At 35.5% G+C, this 17308-nt stretch overlaps 1 protein-coding gene across 3 annotated transcripts; it reads left to right on the forward strand.

Moving 5' to 3' along the window:
- Positions 1–1288: 1288 nt before the first annotated feature.
- On the forward strand, positions 1289–13795 carry LOC102592649 (pentatricopeptide repeat-containing protein At5g65560-like). Of its 3 annotated transcripts, XM_015303263.1 has the most exons (5): positions 1289–4393; positions 4504–4577; positions 6071–6186; positions 6459–6547; positions 12998–13795. In XM_015303263.1, exon 1 carries the CDS (start codon positions 1593–1595, stop codon positions 4332–4334), a length of 2742 nt encoding a protein of 913 aa, XP_015158749.1. In that variant the 5' UTR covers positions 1289–1592; the 3' UTR covers positions 4335–4393; positions 4504–4577; positions 6071–6186; positions 6459–6547; positions 12998–13795. The 3 variants fall into 3 exon arrangements, with proteins under 3 accessions (XP_015158749.1, XP_006363010.1, XP_006363012.1); XM_006362948.2 differs by having other exon boundaries at positions 6071–6547; XM_006362950.2 differs by lacking the exons at positions 6071–6186; positions 6459–6547.
- The last annotated feature ends 3513 nt before the right edge of the window (positions 13796–17308 follow it).

The following is a 17308-nucleotide window of genomic DNA, read 5'->3' on the forward strand; positions in this document are numbered from 1 at the left end:
CCTCTTCACTGTCGTGACCAGATCCCACCCTCACCCGTCTCGTTCTTCTTCCACTGACCTGCGTCGTCTCTCTCTAGGTGCCAATGCGAAGATCTGCTAAAGAAGATGACAAAAGTGCGAAGAAGAAAGAAAAATGGATTGGACAGGGATGGAGATGGCCAAAAATGGAGGTGAACCGGTTGGCGGAAGAAAGCCTTTTTTAGTTATTTTTTAAAAAAGTTTTTTATTTTGTTGTTTTTTTTATTTTTATTTTTATTTTTATATTTATATTTAAAAAAAAACTTAAATAGGATATCACTCGCCTTAACGAGAGTGAATTCACGCACTTTTGCCAACTCAACCATATTGATGCCACATAAGCCTAGTCAATGGTCAGAGGGGTTTGATAAATTGTGTTTTATTAAGTTTAAGGGTTCAATTGATAAAGAGTTAAGTAGAAGGGTTCACAATACAAAATCATACAAGTACAGGGGTCTATTAGACCATTTCGCCATAAACAAATAATGTTGAATAGAGGAAGTATTAGAGTATTTATGTCAAAAAAGATAACATTACTCTATATAATCATAGGACTTTAATAATTCAAATTCATTTTTTTCTTAAATCTATCAAGCTAATGTTGATGTCTTCTTTGCTATCAGTAATAGCATGAATATCGTGATAGTGTAAAAGATGATGTTTACGGGATCGTTTGGTACTGAATATCAAATACCAAGTCATTTATGTATACATTTTTATATAATTTATTCGATATAAAAAAGGGAAAGTGTTTAAATATGTCATCAAACTTTAAAAAAAGGCTCATCTTGGTCATCCATTAAAAGTTTGGTCATTTATGCATTTTTATTTGATAAAAGGCTCATTCATGCTATTATTTGTTAACAAATAATGACATGAATGAACCTTTTTTTCAAACGGAAATAACATAGATGAACCAAACGTTTAAATGATGACATATATGAGACTTTTCTTAAAGTTCAATGACATATATGAGTCTTTTTCGAATAAAAAACAAGTTATCCATATATAAAATTAACATAACATTTGCTTAACATTTTAAAAATCCACATAACTAATACATATACTATAAGTTATGCGAAAATCTATTTATTGTTTTAAAAAGAACAAAAAAATGAAATAACGAATACTTTATGCATAATTAATACATGCATACGATATTATGAATATATAAATTTACTCATTAATAATCTCAATCTCACAAATACGAGCATAACTCTAACCAACCACCAAACCAAAGGAAAATCTTTGATCAAACACCATTCATCATCTTGCCCAGAATATTTTTGGAAATCTGAGAATAACCCTAAAATCTTTTATAGTCCAAAACCTCAAAAGCAAGCCATTGGGGGCCCTTTTGGGCTTTGGCTACTGAGGTTTGATGCCATTGCATTTGCACCTACGCAGCCCCCCCTTCCCTATATTCTCCTCTCTTCCACCATTTCTGTTGTGGTCTCCTCATGACCACGTTCACCAATGACTCAACACATCAACACTCCACCATTTTCTTCTGATCAATCCCACACCATCTTCATGAACTCTTCACACTGTTATCCTCACATTCACTGCTCGAAATGGTAAAGCCCCTCAAACCCATATTTCTCTATTCCTTAAATCCGCATCGAAGGAGCAAGTTCAGGGGTTTTACTTATCTGGGTCGTCTTCAATTTTCATCAAAACCCGATCTTTTTGATCAATCTGAGTCCATACAAACAGAGGAAAGTAAGAGGCTTTTGTTTATTGTTTCTAAGGTATCGGATATTTTGTCTAATCCTCGGCTGCAATGGCAGACAAATGGAGAGCTTCAGTCATTGAGCTCCATAGTAAGACCCCCACACGTGGCAAAACTCGTTGAGATCCATGAAAATACTGAAGTAGCTTTGCAGTTTTTTTACTGGGTTTCTAAGAGGCATTTTTACAAACATGATAGGAACTGTTATGTTTCCATGTTGAATAGGCTTGTTTTTGATAAGAAATTTACTCCTGCTGATCATGTGAAGATATTGATGATCAAAGGTTGTAGAAACCAGGAGGAAATAAAATGGGTTATTGAGTATTTAAGTGAACTTAGCAGAAAAGGTCTTGGGTATACTTTGTATAGCTTTAATACTTTGTTGATTCAATTGGGTAAGTTTGAGATGGTTGAGGCAGCTAAGAGTGCTTATCAAGAAATCATGAGCAGTGGAACGGTGCCGAGTTTATTAACTTTTAACACTATGATAAACCTATTGTGCAAGAAAGGGAGAGTTGAAGAGGCCAAGATGATAATGAGTCATATTTATCAGCGGGAATTGAGTCCCGATGTGTTTACATATACATCTCTGATTCTGGGGCATTGTAGGAACAGGGACTTGGATGCAGCATTTGTGGTATTTGATCGGATGGTTCAGGATGGAATAGATCCGAATGCAGCAACTTATACTACTCTTATAAATGGACTTTGTTCGGAGGGGAGAGTCGATGAGGCTATGGATATGCTTGACGAGATGATTGAAAAAGGTATTGAGCCCACTGTGTATACATACACAGTTCCAGTTAGTTCCTTGTGTGCAGTTGGACGTGAGAAAGAGGCTGTTGATCTTGTAGTGAACATGAGAAAGAGGGGATGTGAACCAAATGTCCAGACATATACAGCTCTAATTAGTGGACTGTCTCAATCTGGACTCCTTGAAGTGGCAATTGGATTGTATCACGACATGTTGAGAAAAGGTTTGCTCCCAACTATGGTTACATTCAATATATTGATAACTGAATTGTGTAGAGCAAAAAATATAGACAGAGCTTTTAATATTTTCCGTTGGATTGAAGCACATGGATACAAACCCAACACTATAACTTGCAATGCACTGATCCATGGATTATGCTTGGTTGGGAATATTGAAAGGGCAATGGTTTTACTTAGTGAAATGCTAAAGGTGGGTCCGGCTCCAACAGTGATTACTTATAATACCCTCATTAATGGCTACCTTAAACGGGGCTTTCTGGACAATGCTATGAGACTGCTGGATTTGATGAAGAATAATGGATGTAAAGCTGATGAATGGACTTATGCCGAACTTATTTCTGGTTTCTGCAAGAGGGGCAAGCTTGATTTAGCTTCGGCTCTCTTTCAGGAAATGATAAAGAATGGTTTAAGTCCAAACAAGGTAAACTATACAGCTCTAATTGATGGTCTCTCGAAGGAAGAGAAAGTAGATGATGCACTTGCATTACTTAAAAGGATGGAAGAGAGTGGTTGCAGTCCAGGCATTGAAACTTACAATGCTATCATAAATGGTTTGTCCAAAAAAAACAGGCTTTTGGAAGTAAAAAGACTATGTAATAAGCTGGCAGAAAGTGAACTGCTCCCAAATGTAATCACCTACTCAACTTTGATTGATGGTCTTTGTAGGAATGGTGAAACTCATCTTGCATTTGAGATTTTGCATGATATGGAGAGAAGAAATTGCATGCCGAACCTGTACACTTACAGTTCGCTAATCTACGGCTTATGTCTTGAAGGTCAGGCTGATAAAGCAGAGAGCTTACTCAGAGAAATGGAGAAAAAAGGATTAGCTCCTGATTATGTGACTTACACTTCACTAATTGATGGTTTTGTAGCATTGGATAGACTAGATCATGCGCTTTTACTTCTTCGCCAGATGGTTGATAAGGGTTGTCAACCAAATTATAGAACCTTTGGTGTGTTGTTGAAAGGATTGCAAAAGGAACATGAGTTGATTTCAGGGAAGGTCTCCGTCAAGCGTGAAACAGTGTATAGTAGCACAGCTAGCAAGAATGATGTTAGTATTGAACTGTTATGTACTCTACTAAATAGAATGTCGGAAATTGGTTGTGAGCCGAATGAAGACACATATTGCACTTTAATTCTTGGTCTGTATAGAGATGGTAAAACTTATGAGGCAGACCAGTTGATTGAACATATGAGAGAGAAAGGCTTCAGTCCTACTAGTGCAGCATATTGCTCTCTTTTAGTTTCTTATTGCAACAATTTAAAAGTGGATGCCGCTTTGGAAATATTTGATTCATTGATTCAACAAGGTTTTCGACCTCCTTTGTCAATTTATCAATCACTCATTTGTGCTCTCTGTAGAAGTAGCCGACTAAAAGAAGTTGAAGTTCTATTTGAAAACATGCTTGGGAAAAAGTGGAACAATGATGAGATTGTTTGGACCATCCTGATTGATGGTTTACTCAAGGAGAGAGAATCTGAATTGTGCATGAAGCTTCTTCATGTCATGGAATCCAAGAGCTGCAATATTAGTTTCCAGACATATGTCATCTTGGCAAGAGAGTTGTCCAAACTAGATGGTTAATTAATACGTGTCAAATGATTTTTTGAGAATTGATCTGCAGCTCCAGAAAGCAGAAATAAGTGAGTTGATTTCTAATCTTACAATAGCCTCTCATCTATGGTTTCTTCAACTGCTCTCGCTGAAGCTCGATTGAAGAGGAAGCTAAGCTGAAAAAAATCTTCTGTTTCAGTGAATGCTGGTAAGCTGAGTTGTTGCTGAGCTTCATGATGAAGGAACTGACCTTTTACAGGTCAAGTGCACAAGGTGAGTGAGATTGCCTTTAAAACCCTTGTTTTCATTTTTTGCTCAAGTTTTCGTAGTAGCAAGAAATTAAGTTCCTTCTGCTTTTAGAATTTCTGAGACTTGGTCATCAAGCATAAAAACAAGAGAATTCATTTAGAATTGATAGCTTTAAAGATTATCAAAGTTTCGCTGATAATAAACAATAGCAGCAGTCTGTTCGTCATGTATCCCGACATGTTAGTATTTTCATATTAACTTCTTGATACAAATAATCTGAATAGGTAGTTGTCTTTTGCACTTTTTGCTTTGGGGTTCACCGTTCATATGGATTTCCTCCCCACTCCACCACAATCATGCTTCTTAATGAAGTTTAAGTGAAGCATGTCTTAAGAATAAGATAATTAGCATATTTCATTCTCAATGTAGTGGTAAAAGCTGAAGAAGAAATGTGTTCTCCCTTGATCTATAAAACTCTAATTATATCTGCTGACTTATCTTTCGCTGGAATTGATGAACAGTGCTGCATCTCAATCTCATCCCCTTTTATTTTAAATATCAGCCTGTTTTGTATCAAACTAATCATTTAGAAGGAAAGCAGCAACATTTTAAGAGAAAGAAAATTTTAGTTGTGGTGATTATTTTGGTTGCTAGCTTGAATGTTGAATCTCAGCAGTTTACACCCCTAATAACTCCTAAGAGTTAACCGTTTCAAAAAAAAAAAAAAAATAACTCCTAAGAGTTGGTGGAGAAAAATGTATCAAGCAGTATAAGGCTTGCTTGTTCAGTATTAAAGAAGTTAAATGCTATCAAATGCTTAATTCCAAATATTTAAAACCCAGATAAGATAGACTGCATTTGTTGAAGTCACAGGTCAAGTGGGATAACTACATTTATTCTACATGGCTCAACAAAGCTCCTTCATAATGTAGCCTCCAACACTTGCATTTATCTTTTTATTGCAGTATGGGAATCTTCAAAGATACAAGGGTTTTCTTGTGTCTGTGAACCCCATTCACATGATTATCATCCCTGGAGAGTGGCTCATATGAGATGATTTTGGAGAAATCTATTCCCTATTTATCAATCTGGGGCGTCTGAGGAAGTCCAACCTATGGTGAACCTTCTCTAGATTGAAGTGTGAAGCGTTCATTTTGGAAATTTGATTTTGTGTAAAACCATAGATGATAGAGCGCGCCAGATTGATCATTCATATTTTTCCTTTTAATATACAGAAAGCTGTGTGTTGGTTTTAATGGTTTGGGTTGAAATGATTCAAAAAGTAGAAGAAGAGATTCTACTAGTTCATGGGGCAGCCTACTTGGACGCTCTTCTGTCTTTTCTTCTTCTTCTTAGTTGTTGTATAATAGTGTTTTTTGAATTTATTTTACATCAATAAAGTATAACGTGTTGAATCAAAGCCTATCAAAACCATAAAAGAACTAATCCGTTAACTCTTATATCCAAGATATCTGGGAGTAAATTACAACACCATCTAAAAATCACCATTGTTGCAGGCTTGAAGAAGTGAGTCTTGAATTCCGCATATGAACAGTTTGTTCTAATCAAGTGGATGTTGTTGGAAAAGCTGGGAAACATTGGCAGGGATGATTTTTTTTTTTTTCTGAAACTGGTAACTTTAGGCAGGGATGAAAATTGGTAGTTCAAATTTCAGAAAAACTATTTTTTGTTTTGAACAAATATGTAGAAACTGGAGGTATTGGTAGTTCAAACTTCAGATATACATATTTGAAGTTTGGTCTTGACAAGTCAAACTTTTGACGCATATGTCGGATGTTTGCTTGCACAAGCAATACCAAACTTCAGACAAATTTGTAATTTCAAACACGATTTTTTGCAACTTCAGTCTGAAGTGTCTAAACTTACAAAACTTTATGAACTTAGGCTGTGGCTTCAATGGGTATCCCAAAATTGGCTATCTGTGCAATTGCACCCAAAAAGTCGGAGTAGCAACTTTGGGAACAGAGGTTAAGGTTTGTATCCCAGCAGCGAATGAATTCTTCCTATCTGCCGCCTTGGTGGTCAAAGTTGTCTTGTATCTGTGCTAGCATTGGTTGTTAAAATTATCTCCCCGTATCTGTATTTGTGGAGTGAAGTAGGTTCCTTAGAGAATTAGTTGAGGTGTGCACAAGCTGGCGCCTGGCAGTATATCTTTGTTACTATTAAAAAATAAATAGCAAAGTTACTTTGGATTTGTGGATCAAACGTCTTGCAAGGTAGAAGATAGGAAAGTCTTTAGAGAGACAAAAATAAAAGATCTCTTCTGAAAACTTCTAGCTTTGACGCACAAGAAGTGCTAAGGAATTGTTTTTCTATGATATATTTTTTGGATGTTAAGGGAGAAAACAATGACTGCAATATTTGTTTTTCTTTTCCTTTCTTTCAAAATCTTTTGCTTTATAGACTGGGTGGAGGTGGAGGGTAAAGCTTCAGAATGAATTCTAGTGAATTTCTTCATCTCACTTGTGGATGTGGTAGTTCATAATGTAGCTATAGATGAGTAGCATTCAAAAGAAGCAGACGGTTGAAGTGGCCACATTATCACTTAACTGACTTATGTACCCTCCATTCCTTTTTACTTGCCCCTTATACTAAACATAGTTTTTCCTTTTTTCTTGTCCATTTTAGCAAATCAAGAGAGATTCATTACTTTCTTTCAGTATTGCCGTTATCTTCGAGGCGTTACATAAAGTACTAGTAATCTAGGTTACCTTTATAAAAAATAAATAAAGAACAAGTAATCAAACTTAGATTTCCAAAGCATATTAAATTAAAATAATTTAGTAAACAAACTTGTAATAAATAGTTTCTTAAGGGGAGTGCCGAATTAACAAGGGACAAGTAAAAAGGAATAGAGGGAGTAGGTTGTGTAAGGAAGAGTGAAGTGGATCTTAGTATCAAAGACTTGTTACCTCTAGATATTTTGTCTCCATACAAGGGAAGATGTCTGTTTGGGGGAATTTTAAAATGGTTGGGGAATTTGTCATAAATGTAGCTAAGATCGGTTAAGTTAGTTGATGCAATTGTTTTTCTCTAGGACTCCATTAGAGTCCCAAACTAACTGTAGAAGTTCTATAACATGTACCAAGGGGTATTTCAGAATTTTTAGTTGCTGACTTGGTGGAAGTGTACTATCTTAGATGTATGGGTTTTGGAACTGTTAAAAAAGTGAGACCGATTAGATCTTCTGTAACATGATATAGATTGTTGTTTTGCTATTGGGAAGTGTTCTGAAACACAATTTTTCTTGAGCCTAGGGTCTATCGGAAATGACCTCTCTACCCCACTAAAGGTAGGGGTAAGTTCTAGGCACAGCCCACCCTCGCCATACCCCACATGTAGGATTACTCTGGGTATGTTGTTGCTGTTGGAAAGTGAACACTGGGTCTACTCAACTGAAACTGAAAACATAACATTCAATTTGAAATGTAAAGAACTATTTAATTGTGACACTCCCTTCTGGTAAAACTAAAGAAATTTTAAGAACTCCTTACTTTAGTGAAATGTAGGTTTTATGATGTGCTCTTTCTTAATATTCTTTTAGTTTCTTCCAAGTTGCTTATTAGCTAGTCTTGATATGAAATGGTCTGGAACATTTAGTGAAGTGAGTTTGTGGAACCGTTGTACGTCTTTCTCCACTTTGTCTTAATTAACTCTTGTGAACGAGTTCATGGAACTATTTTCCAGTGTTTTCAAAAAGGAAAAACGCAAAAGGGCCGCAAGGTTTATGAGGCTTGAAGTGAAAGGAAAGAAGTGAAGCAAAGTGAACCACACAATTTATGGAAAATTAGAGTACCAAACATATATGTATTTAGCTCTATAGTATTCAAGTTGCAATTAAAATAATTAATTTCAGCGTCCGATGTACAATGATGCTAACTTTAGTACAAATCCTCAAAGTTGAGATTCAAAGAACTCATCGCTACCTTTGTCAAAAACAAGAACTCATCGCTACTCAGTTGGATCGGTCAGTTGGATCACCGATCCAACTATGCCCATGTTCTCTGAAGTGTATGGCTTCACCATACAACTATAACCCATTGCTTTTAAGCGATAAAATACTAGCCTTTAACAACACTGCTATTTTCATTTTTCTCTAATTCCGTTCTTGAAGGGGAGCCTTGGTGTAACTGGTAAAGTTGCTGCCATCTGACCAAGAGTTAACGGGCTCAAGCCGTGGAAACAACCTCTTGCAGAAATGTAGGGTAAGCTGCGTACAATAACCCTTGTGGTCCGGCCCTTCACCGCCCCATGCATAATGGGAGCTTTTTTGCACGGGACTGCCCTTTTTTCTCATCTATTTCTTATTTTCCCTTTGTGCTTCCTGTAGTTCTCACACACTTATCAGTTTTCATTCCTATTATTCCTTCTCTCGTCCAGCAATCTAGGCAACCATTAGTCATTAACTATAAATGTTGTATTTGTTTATTGTCTCTAAGAAGAAAAAAACATGTGATCCTTTGGCACCATTATGGATATTTGTAAATTGTTTTATAGCCTCACTTTTGACTCTGAGAAACTAATTAGAGTTGTAAATGTTTGCAATAGAGGGGTGTAAACAAGTTGAGAAGCCTAAGTGGGTTTCGTGACACTTTTCTACTTACAGAAGTTGGGCTCAGTATGAGATGAATCAAGGCTAAAATTGGATCCGAGAGTTTTATGTGGTTCAAAAATTCTACCAGCCTAATTCTCAAAAAAATAAATAAAATAATTCTACCAGCATAAAATTGAAGTCTGAAATCAAGTTGACCCTAACAGACATATTCCTTCTGTTTGGTACCATAAGAGAAACTGAGAAAAACTTGGTAACAAAATTAAAAGAGGGATATCTTTATTTACTTTTTTTTTTTAAATGGAAGAAAATTAAGGAAAGCTGAGCCACTAGCAAATTTACTCCATGACTTACTTGAGGTACTATGCACAAGCAAAGAATTTCACCGAGGTTAGAGGTCCTGGAAGTGAGAAGAACAGAACAAAGGATTTTCACAGTTTTCTCTCTCTCTCTCTCTCTCTCTCTCTCTCTCTCTCTCTCTCTCTCTCTCTCTCTCTCTCTCTCTCTCTCTCTCTCTCTCTCTCTCTCTCTCTCTCTCTCTCTCTCTCTCTCTCTCTCTCTCTCTCTCTCTCTCTCTCTCTCTGAACAGAACAAAGGATTTCTACAGTTTCTTCTCTCTCTCTCTCTCTCTCTCTCTCTCTCTCTTATAGATTACTGAGAAGGATGAGACAGGGCCTTTCTGTACTCCTCAGTATGATACCAAGGATGGGTGAATGGGTACGTGTAAATATATGAGTGGTCCAACTTTTCAAAAGTCACTCTCTCGCAGCTATCAGGGGCGTGTACCCAATGTCGTCAGCCCACATACAATCTTTTCGAACTGTAGGGAGGTGAGCTATTTGTATTACAGAAGCATAGTCACCAGCCAATTTTTCACGGTCTCTAGTTTTCTTTGTTGACAGAGTTCGAGAATGTAGATCTTTGTCAAAAGATAGCTTGTTCGGAAGAATCATCTCAAAAGTTGGTTCAACTGTGGATTCACCTTTCTTGGTTGATTTGGATTTTTCTGAAACCTTGTCAGAGAAAGGCTTGCAACCCGAAAGAGAAAGTGACTTTTCGCAACAAGTAATCGAAACATTTTGATGTGGAAAAGAACGCACAGACATGAGGAATATGGTGGGTGATTGTTAAAAGGATCGAGAAAATTAAAATTTTGTCAATAAACATCCAATGTAGATATGAATGTCGAGGAAGGATGAGCAAAGTCAAAAAAGGAATTTGGTGTGAGGTGGGAATGTAATTACTTTAGTTGACAAATTCTCCCTCACAACAAATTCCTTTTTTGACTTTGCTCATCCTTCCTCGACATTCATATCTTCATTGGATGTTGTTTATTGACAAAATCTCAATTTTCTCGATCCTTTTAACAATCACCCACCATATTCCTCATGTCTGCGCCTTCTTCTCCACATCAAGATGTTTCGATTACTTGTTGCGAAAAATCACTTTCTCTTTCGGGTTGCAAGCCTTTCTCTGGCAAGGCTTCAGAAAAATCTAAGTCAACCAAGAAAGGTGAATCCACAGTTGAACCAACTTTTGAGATGATTCTTCCGAACAAGCTATCTTTTGACAAAGATCTACATTCTCGAACTCTGTCAACAAAGAAAACTAGAGACCGTGAAAAATTGGCTGGTGACTATGCTTCTGTAATACAAATAGCTCACCTCCCTACAGTTCGAAAAGATTGTATGTGGGCTGACGACATTGGGGTACACGCCCCTGATAGCTGCGAGAGTGTAACTTTTGAAAAGTTGGACCACTCATATATTTACACGTACCCTTTGAAAAGCTCCACCAGCCTAATTTTCAAAAAAAATTCTACCAGCCTAAAATGGAAGTCAGAAATCAAGTTGACCCTAACAGACATATTCCTTCTGTTTGGTACCATAAGAGAAACTGAGAAAACCTTGGTAACATAATAAAAAGAGGGACATCTTTATTTAACTTTTTTTAAATGGAAGAAAATTAAGGAAGGCTGAGCCACTAGCAAATTTACTCCATGACTTACTTGAGGTACTGTGCACAAGCAGAGAATTTCACCGAGGTTAGAGGTCCTGGAAGTGAGAAGAACAGAACAAAGGATTTTCACAGTTTTGTCTCTCTCTCATAGATTACTGTGAAGGATGAGACAGGGCCTTTCTGTATTCCTCAGTATGGTACCAAGGATGCAAATAAAACTTTTTTTCTTCATCTGGTTGGAAGCTTGGGGGTCATCTTTACTACCGAGAATCTGAGGAAGAGGAATATCACTCATTTCAGTTGGTGTTATATGGTAGTGGAAAGATGTGATCCACTTACTGTTTCTCTGTCAGTTTCAACAACAATTGGTGGTCGAATGGAACCTGTTTGGTACTGAATAGGTAATGTCGGCAATTGTTAAAGACTTGTTTTAACATCAGGCAGTTAGAAGAATAAGAGCTTGGACTCCACGATTCGGAGCCTGTTTGGTATTAAATAGGTAAAGTCAGCAATTGAAAGGTTTGTTTTTAAGTCGGCCAACTAGAAGGAAGAGAAGAAAAAAACCTTGGGAAGTTGCTTATTTGTGCTCATGACATTTGGAGAGAAAAATCAGATTTTCGAGATTGAAAGTTTGTTTTTAGATATCAGATGATCACTTTTGTTGTTTCATAGAAGTTTGGAGTACCTTGGCGGACACCGTTTATTGTTAGATGATTGGATACTCCTTGTAGGAAGTCTTCTTTTTTTTCCTCTCTACGTACTCTGCTTTTCAGTGCCGAGGGTCTACTAGAAACAACCTCTCTACCACACAAAGGCAGGGGTAAGGTTTCCATACATCCTACCCTCCCAGAACTCATTTGTGGGATGATACTGGGTATGTTGTTGTTGTACTTTACTTTTCCATACCACTTTTATATATGGGGTTTTCACATTTACATAAATAAAACTTGATTTTCTTAGAATTTGTAGATTTCCACTGGAAAATTAGTTTTACTACCGGAAGTGCTAGTGTGGGACAATCTACTTTGACTTGTTTTTATAATTTACATACGTCTTATCATTTCAACTCCTCTACTAGTGTCCAGTATTAGTAATAGGGATAATCATCAACGTACTTGTATTATCCATGAAGTGCCTAGAAAACTCAAAATGAAGCACCTATATAATCAGTGTAAAGCCGTAGAGGTAAAAGAAGGAGAAGAAGGAATGAGAAGAATTTGATAATCTGAATAGCTGGAGCACAACTTGCACATGGAAATTTTTTGTAGTCTTGCTCTTTTCTTCTCTGAAGCCTTTTGTTCTAGTTATCTTGTTTTCATTTTCCATTTCTCTCCTGGTGCTTCAAAGTTCCTCTTGCTTTGATTTCCTTAGGTGTATATACATGAAATTTTGATGAGAAGAAATTGATGTTTTTGGTATTTGGGGATGTGAAGGGGAAGGAGATGGTAAGTTGTTGGCTAGGGGGTATGATTAAAATCCATTATACATTCTCTTGCCTGTCTATCTAATTCTGTATATTGCCCAATTAAAATGGAACCTAACGTGAAGATTAAGGAAAGAAACTAGGTAACTTTCAACATATAGACATCTAGGGACCTCTTGACATTTCTTAAGGATGCCTCTGTGTGCTCTTCACTGATCCAAAAACTTGTAGCTGTGTTCATGAAATTGGAGAAAGGAAAAAGAAATGTGAAGGTAAAACATGAAAATGAATGATTTTTTCAAATTTGCACGGTTGATTTGCTATGTTGCTCCGACTCTCCAAAAATAATGCCACACTCCTGTCGGATCCTTAAAAAATGTACTACTTTTATATATTAAGAAGCAGGGAGATCGACAACTCTCCTCAGTGCACTGATATCCTTTGGTGTTCGGATGGAAATTAATCTGGGTTTACTTTGTTCTTTTGCAGGATACGTTTTGATAGTTGTCAATTCTCACCTGCTGATGGCATTTTACATGTCCAGCAAAGTAGGAATCAGACCTGAAGGTACTGACTAGAGCAGCCATATTGATTTTTCAACACATACACCCCCGGCCAAAAGGTTTCATTTTTCCCCTCTTGTTTTTCTTCTCTAACACAAGATTCATTTTATTAAACTAGAGTGCAGTCGATTTTTGGAATTAGCATGTAGGTGTAACAGCGCAGTTTTATGTAGATAGATCTTTGGTCTCTGAGTTGAATACTTAAGAAATACATGGCAATTGATTTAGAGTTGAGAGGATGTTGTAGTATTTGTATTGTTCAGTCATAATTGCAGATAATAAGGTATCTTCACACAACTTTTTTGGTTCTCTTTTGTGCTATGTTCTATTTTTATTTATTTATTTTCGATAACGATGCTATTTGGATCAACTTGCATAATGATTAACTTATGATCACTTTGGGTTACATTCAATGTATTCATTCAGCATTAAGATATGCCAAATATTTGACATAATGTTAACAGTGAACCAAGGGCCTTTCAGAAACGTCTCTACCACCTTCACAAGGTAGGGATAAGGTCAGGGTACACAAGACCCCACTTGTAGGGTTACACGAGTGAGTCAGTGAAAGCCAAAAAGAAAAAAAAAGTGGAGTTCCTGTAACTTTCTTAAATAGTACCAACAGAATGGGGTCTCAAAAAGAGATCCAAATCATGCAGCCCAATCTTGTCTTATATTCAAATGTACAGTACTTGTAGCTCATAATGCCATGATAGATGACTAATATATTGTCTCTAATGAATGAGATTTTTGTGAATTTTATACTTTTGTAGTTGGAGGCATGTCAATTTTCAATGACATCCATCAGTCCTTCAATTTTATTTAATACTGCTGTATGCATCAAGAGAGAAGAGTATTTTATTATCTAGAAAAAACCAGGAAGATGAAGGCAAAAATATTGACAAAAAAAGTATCTTATTGTGTATGCAACGACAACCATATTTTACCTTTTATTTTAAAGTAAATATAAAGAGTAGTTAACAAGAGTAGGAAAAGATCAACTGAACAATATTGAGAGTCTGGGCTCTGCTCTTGATCTGTGGTACTTTCTATGCTTTATAACTGCGGTGTTTGAGTTAGTTTGCATGTACTTTGATTTATTTCTCCGGATTTCTTGTTACTTCCCATTGGTACAAGTATTGGATGGGGTTTGAGCTACGCTTGCAAAGGGCGGTTAATTTAATATCCTTTCGTCAAAAAATTGTATAGTGAATATGAGTTAACTGTTAAATTTACTTTTCATGCGTATTAACTCTTGAAGAATCTTACGAAATTCTTGGCTTCTCTACTTGTATCGTGTAACTGCCAACCAATACTTAAATCAGAAAAAAAAGAAGCAATATGGTTCAACTAGAAGGCTTTTATTTTTTGTTTTTATATAATCGCGGTGTCTTGGTTAGATGAATAACTACACATTTGGCTTTTCTTGAAGTGAAGTTGATGATCCATTAAGGCACGATCTTGAAATTCACCCATTTGTTGGTTCAATTCGACGATTAATTTATGTGACCAGTGAGGTAACTTACTGCACCTCGACTAATTCCACGAATACCCGCGATATCTTTGATTGAATTCTCCCTACAATCATCAGAAAAAAAGAAAAAAAAAGTTCATTCACGCAAACAAAACTCCATAAAAGATAACCAGTACAAAGTTTGTCTTTAGTACATGGCTTTCTCCATTACATCACAACAAAAAATAAATCATGGATGTGAAGTCATAAGATAAGAAATAATAAAACTAACAACCCCTCAAAACAAAAACATATTAAAAAAAACAAAACAGACGTAACAATACCTAACCCTTTTATCCTTCAAATACTCTCTTCCAAACACTAACATACATCAATCTTTTGTACATTTCTCCTCACCATTTTCCTCTTCCAAAAAAAATCCTCCATTATGCCTTCAACACACATCAAAATAACATAATCAAATTATAACATTTCTTCTTGTATTTTCTTCCTTAGTCGTCCGATTCGCCTCCTTAATACGTCAAAGACTGAAATTTCAATAAACAAAGCTAACAACTTAGCTACAACTTCTCCTCTATATATACACACATATGCAAAAAGTTGTTCAAAACAAGCAAAAATATATCAAACATTTTTTTTCCTCCCTCCTAAAATTGATCGATGGGAAGGCCGAATAATAATAATAATAATGATACTAATGTTGGAGCAGGTCCATCCATTGCACTTTTACAAGAAAGATTCAGACAATTAGAAAGAGCAAGAGAACAAAGAGAGGACAAGACACTGAAATTGTTCCCAGAGGCTCAAGTGATCAAGATTTCAAACAAGAATTATGTAACTTCTAATCAAGGATTACAACGTGATCAACGGCTAATTATAACACATGAAAAAGATCAAAATATATCACTTGGACTTAGCTTGAATAATAACAACAATCAAACAGGTTTAAGAGTTATGAAAACACAAAAGTTTTGGTCAAGTTTTAGTCCAAAACATAAATTTGGAAACTCTGATGTTGATACTTCTCTTCATTTATAGTCATGATACTAATTTTTCTTTATAATATAGACTTCTATATTTCCTTTTTACTTGTTCTGTAAACTGTAAATAAAAGATTATTAATTATTCAGGCTATCATCAATATGTACTTATGTTTTCTTAATTACTTTTCAAGCATAGTTTATAAGTTTAACCTCTTTAGATATATACTGATGTCATGCTTGTCAAGGCCAAACTTCGAAAAATTTGACATATTATTTATGCAAGCAAATTTCAAATATTTTGAACTATCGGCCATAAAGGAAATAATCTGAAAAAATTGAATATAACTTAAATAGTAGAGTGAAAAGTGGTTATTGGGGTGTATTTTCTCTTATTGTGTTCCAATTAACTTCACTTGTAATCACTTAACTTAAACTTTTATTTATCGGAAAAAGAGTCATTATTATTTTTGTACTAGCTATCAGAAATAAATTCTATTTACTTTTTATTATACTTTTTTTTTTTGCATATACAAGACCTTATAGTTATATATTGAGGTCATATTTACCTCCATCCCCACCCCAATGTTAAATTCTTTATTCCAACTTAAATAATATATGTGGAAAGCATAATATTGTAAACTACAACTATATAATTGATTGTGATGAATGGAATAAAGAAATTCTCCTTTGATATAATATCTCTCTCTTTAATTATGGGTAGTTAAATTCTCTTCTAGGTATGAAGGGTGTTTGATATTGATTGGATAGTGACTAAATGATCTTAAGATTGTATGTATCTATTGATTTCTTCAGTTTTAATCTAAAAATTAATGATTTTTAGCAGCAATTAATTAACGACAATAGCTTAATTGCTATTAAATATGTATTTTTAGCGGTAATTAACACTCTTTGTATATCTCCCTAAAGCCTTTAGCGACAAATGATACTTAACTAATGTCAGTAATGACTTTAGCACTCTTTATTAATGTGTCTATTTATTGCCGCTAAAAAATGTTTTTGTTGTGGTGAATCCATTACCCCCCTCCTATTTATTAAATGTTTATACAACACGTTTACTCTTGTGATTTGAAATACGAGCTTTAGTAAATTCATTCTACAATTCATATGGACTCGATCCCGATTCTAAAGTTGAGTGATGTTTCGCATACGGCCGTTGCCAACTCCTTAATTGGAGAATTGTATTGAACGTTGTCACTCATAAGCTTTAAGGAAACATGTTGAAAGAAGGGAATATTCTTAACATACCTTTTTCGGTGATTTCAAGAGGCTTATTGACTTCTTCTGGAACCTTCCTTGATACTATAACATGGCAAGATCACAATCAACACATAGAATATAAGACACCATGATAATTTGATAAAAAATATAGATTTTCATCGTAAATTACTATATGTGACTTATCGAAGCTAGAATCGATAAAAGGAAAGTCTTAGCTTGATCTTAAGTTCATAATATATCTCGAAACCTTAAAATATAGCCAAACTCCTATTGCCCCAACACCAACGGAGATAATACTATGAAATTGATGGGACAAATATTATATCACGGCGACGAGCTTAATTAATGTGTAGAGCAACTTTCGTTGAGGACTTAGACCAAGAAAATCAATAACTAAGGGTTATTTTTTATTTGTATCATCGGGATTTTCTGGCTCATAACGTTAATTTGAGGGGGGAAATGAAGAAGATGACCTTTTATTAATTTCTATCGACTTGGGCTCAATTCACTGCTTACTTGTATAATCTCAAAATTATCAATG

The sequence above is a fragment of the Solanum tuberosum genome, unplaced genomic scaffold (assembly GCF_000226075.1).
Source record: "Solanum tuberosum cultivar DM 1-3 516 R44 unplaced genomic scaffold, SolTub_3.0 scf00413, whole genome shotgun sequence".
Taxonomy (NCBI): Eukaryota; Viridiplantae; Streptophyta; class Magnoliopsida; order Solanales; family Solanaceae; genus Solanum; species Solanum tuberosum.

What these genes read in the sequence shown, in the direction of transcription:
- LOC102592649 (XM_006362948.2), top strand. Translation starts at nt 1,593, where the DNA reads ATGGTAAAGCCCCTCAAACCCATATTTCTCTATTCCTTAAATCCGCAT.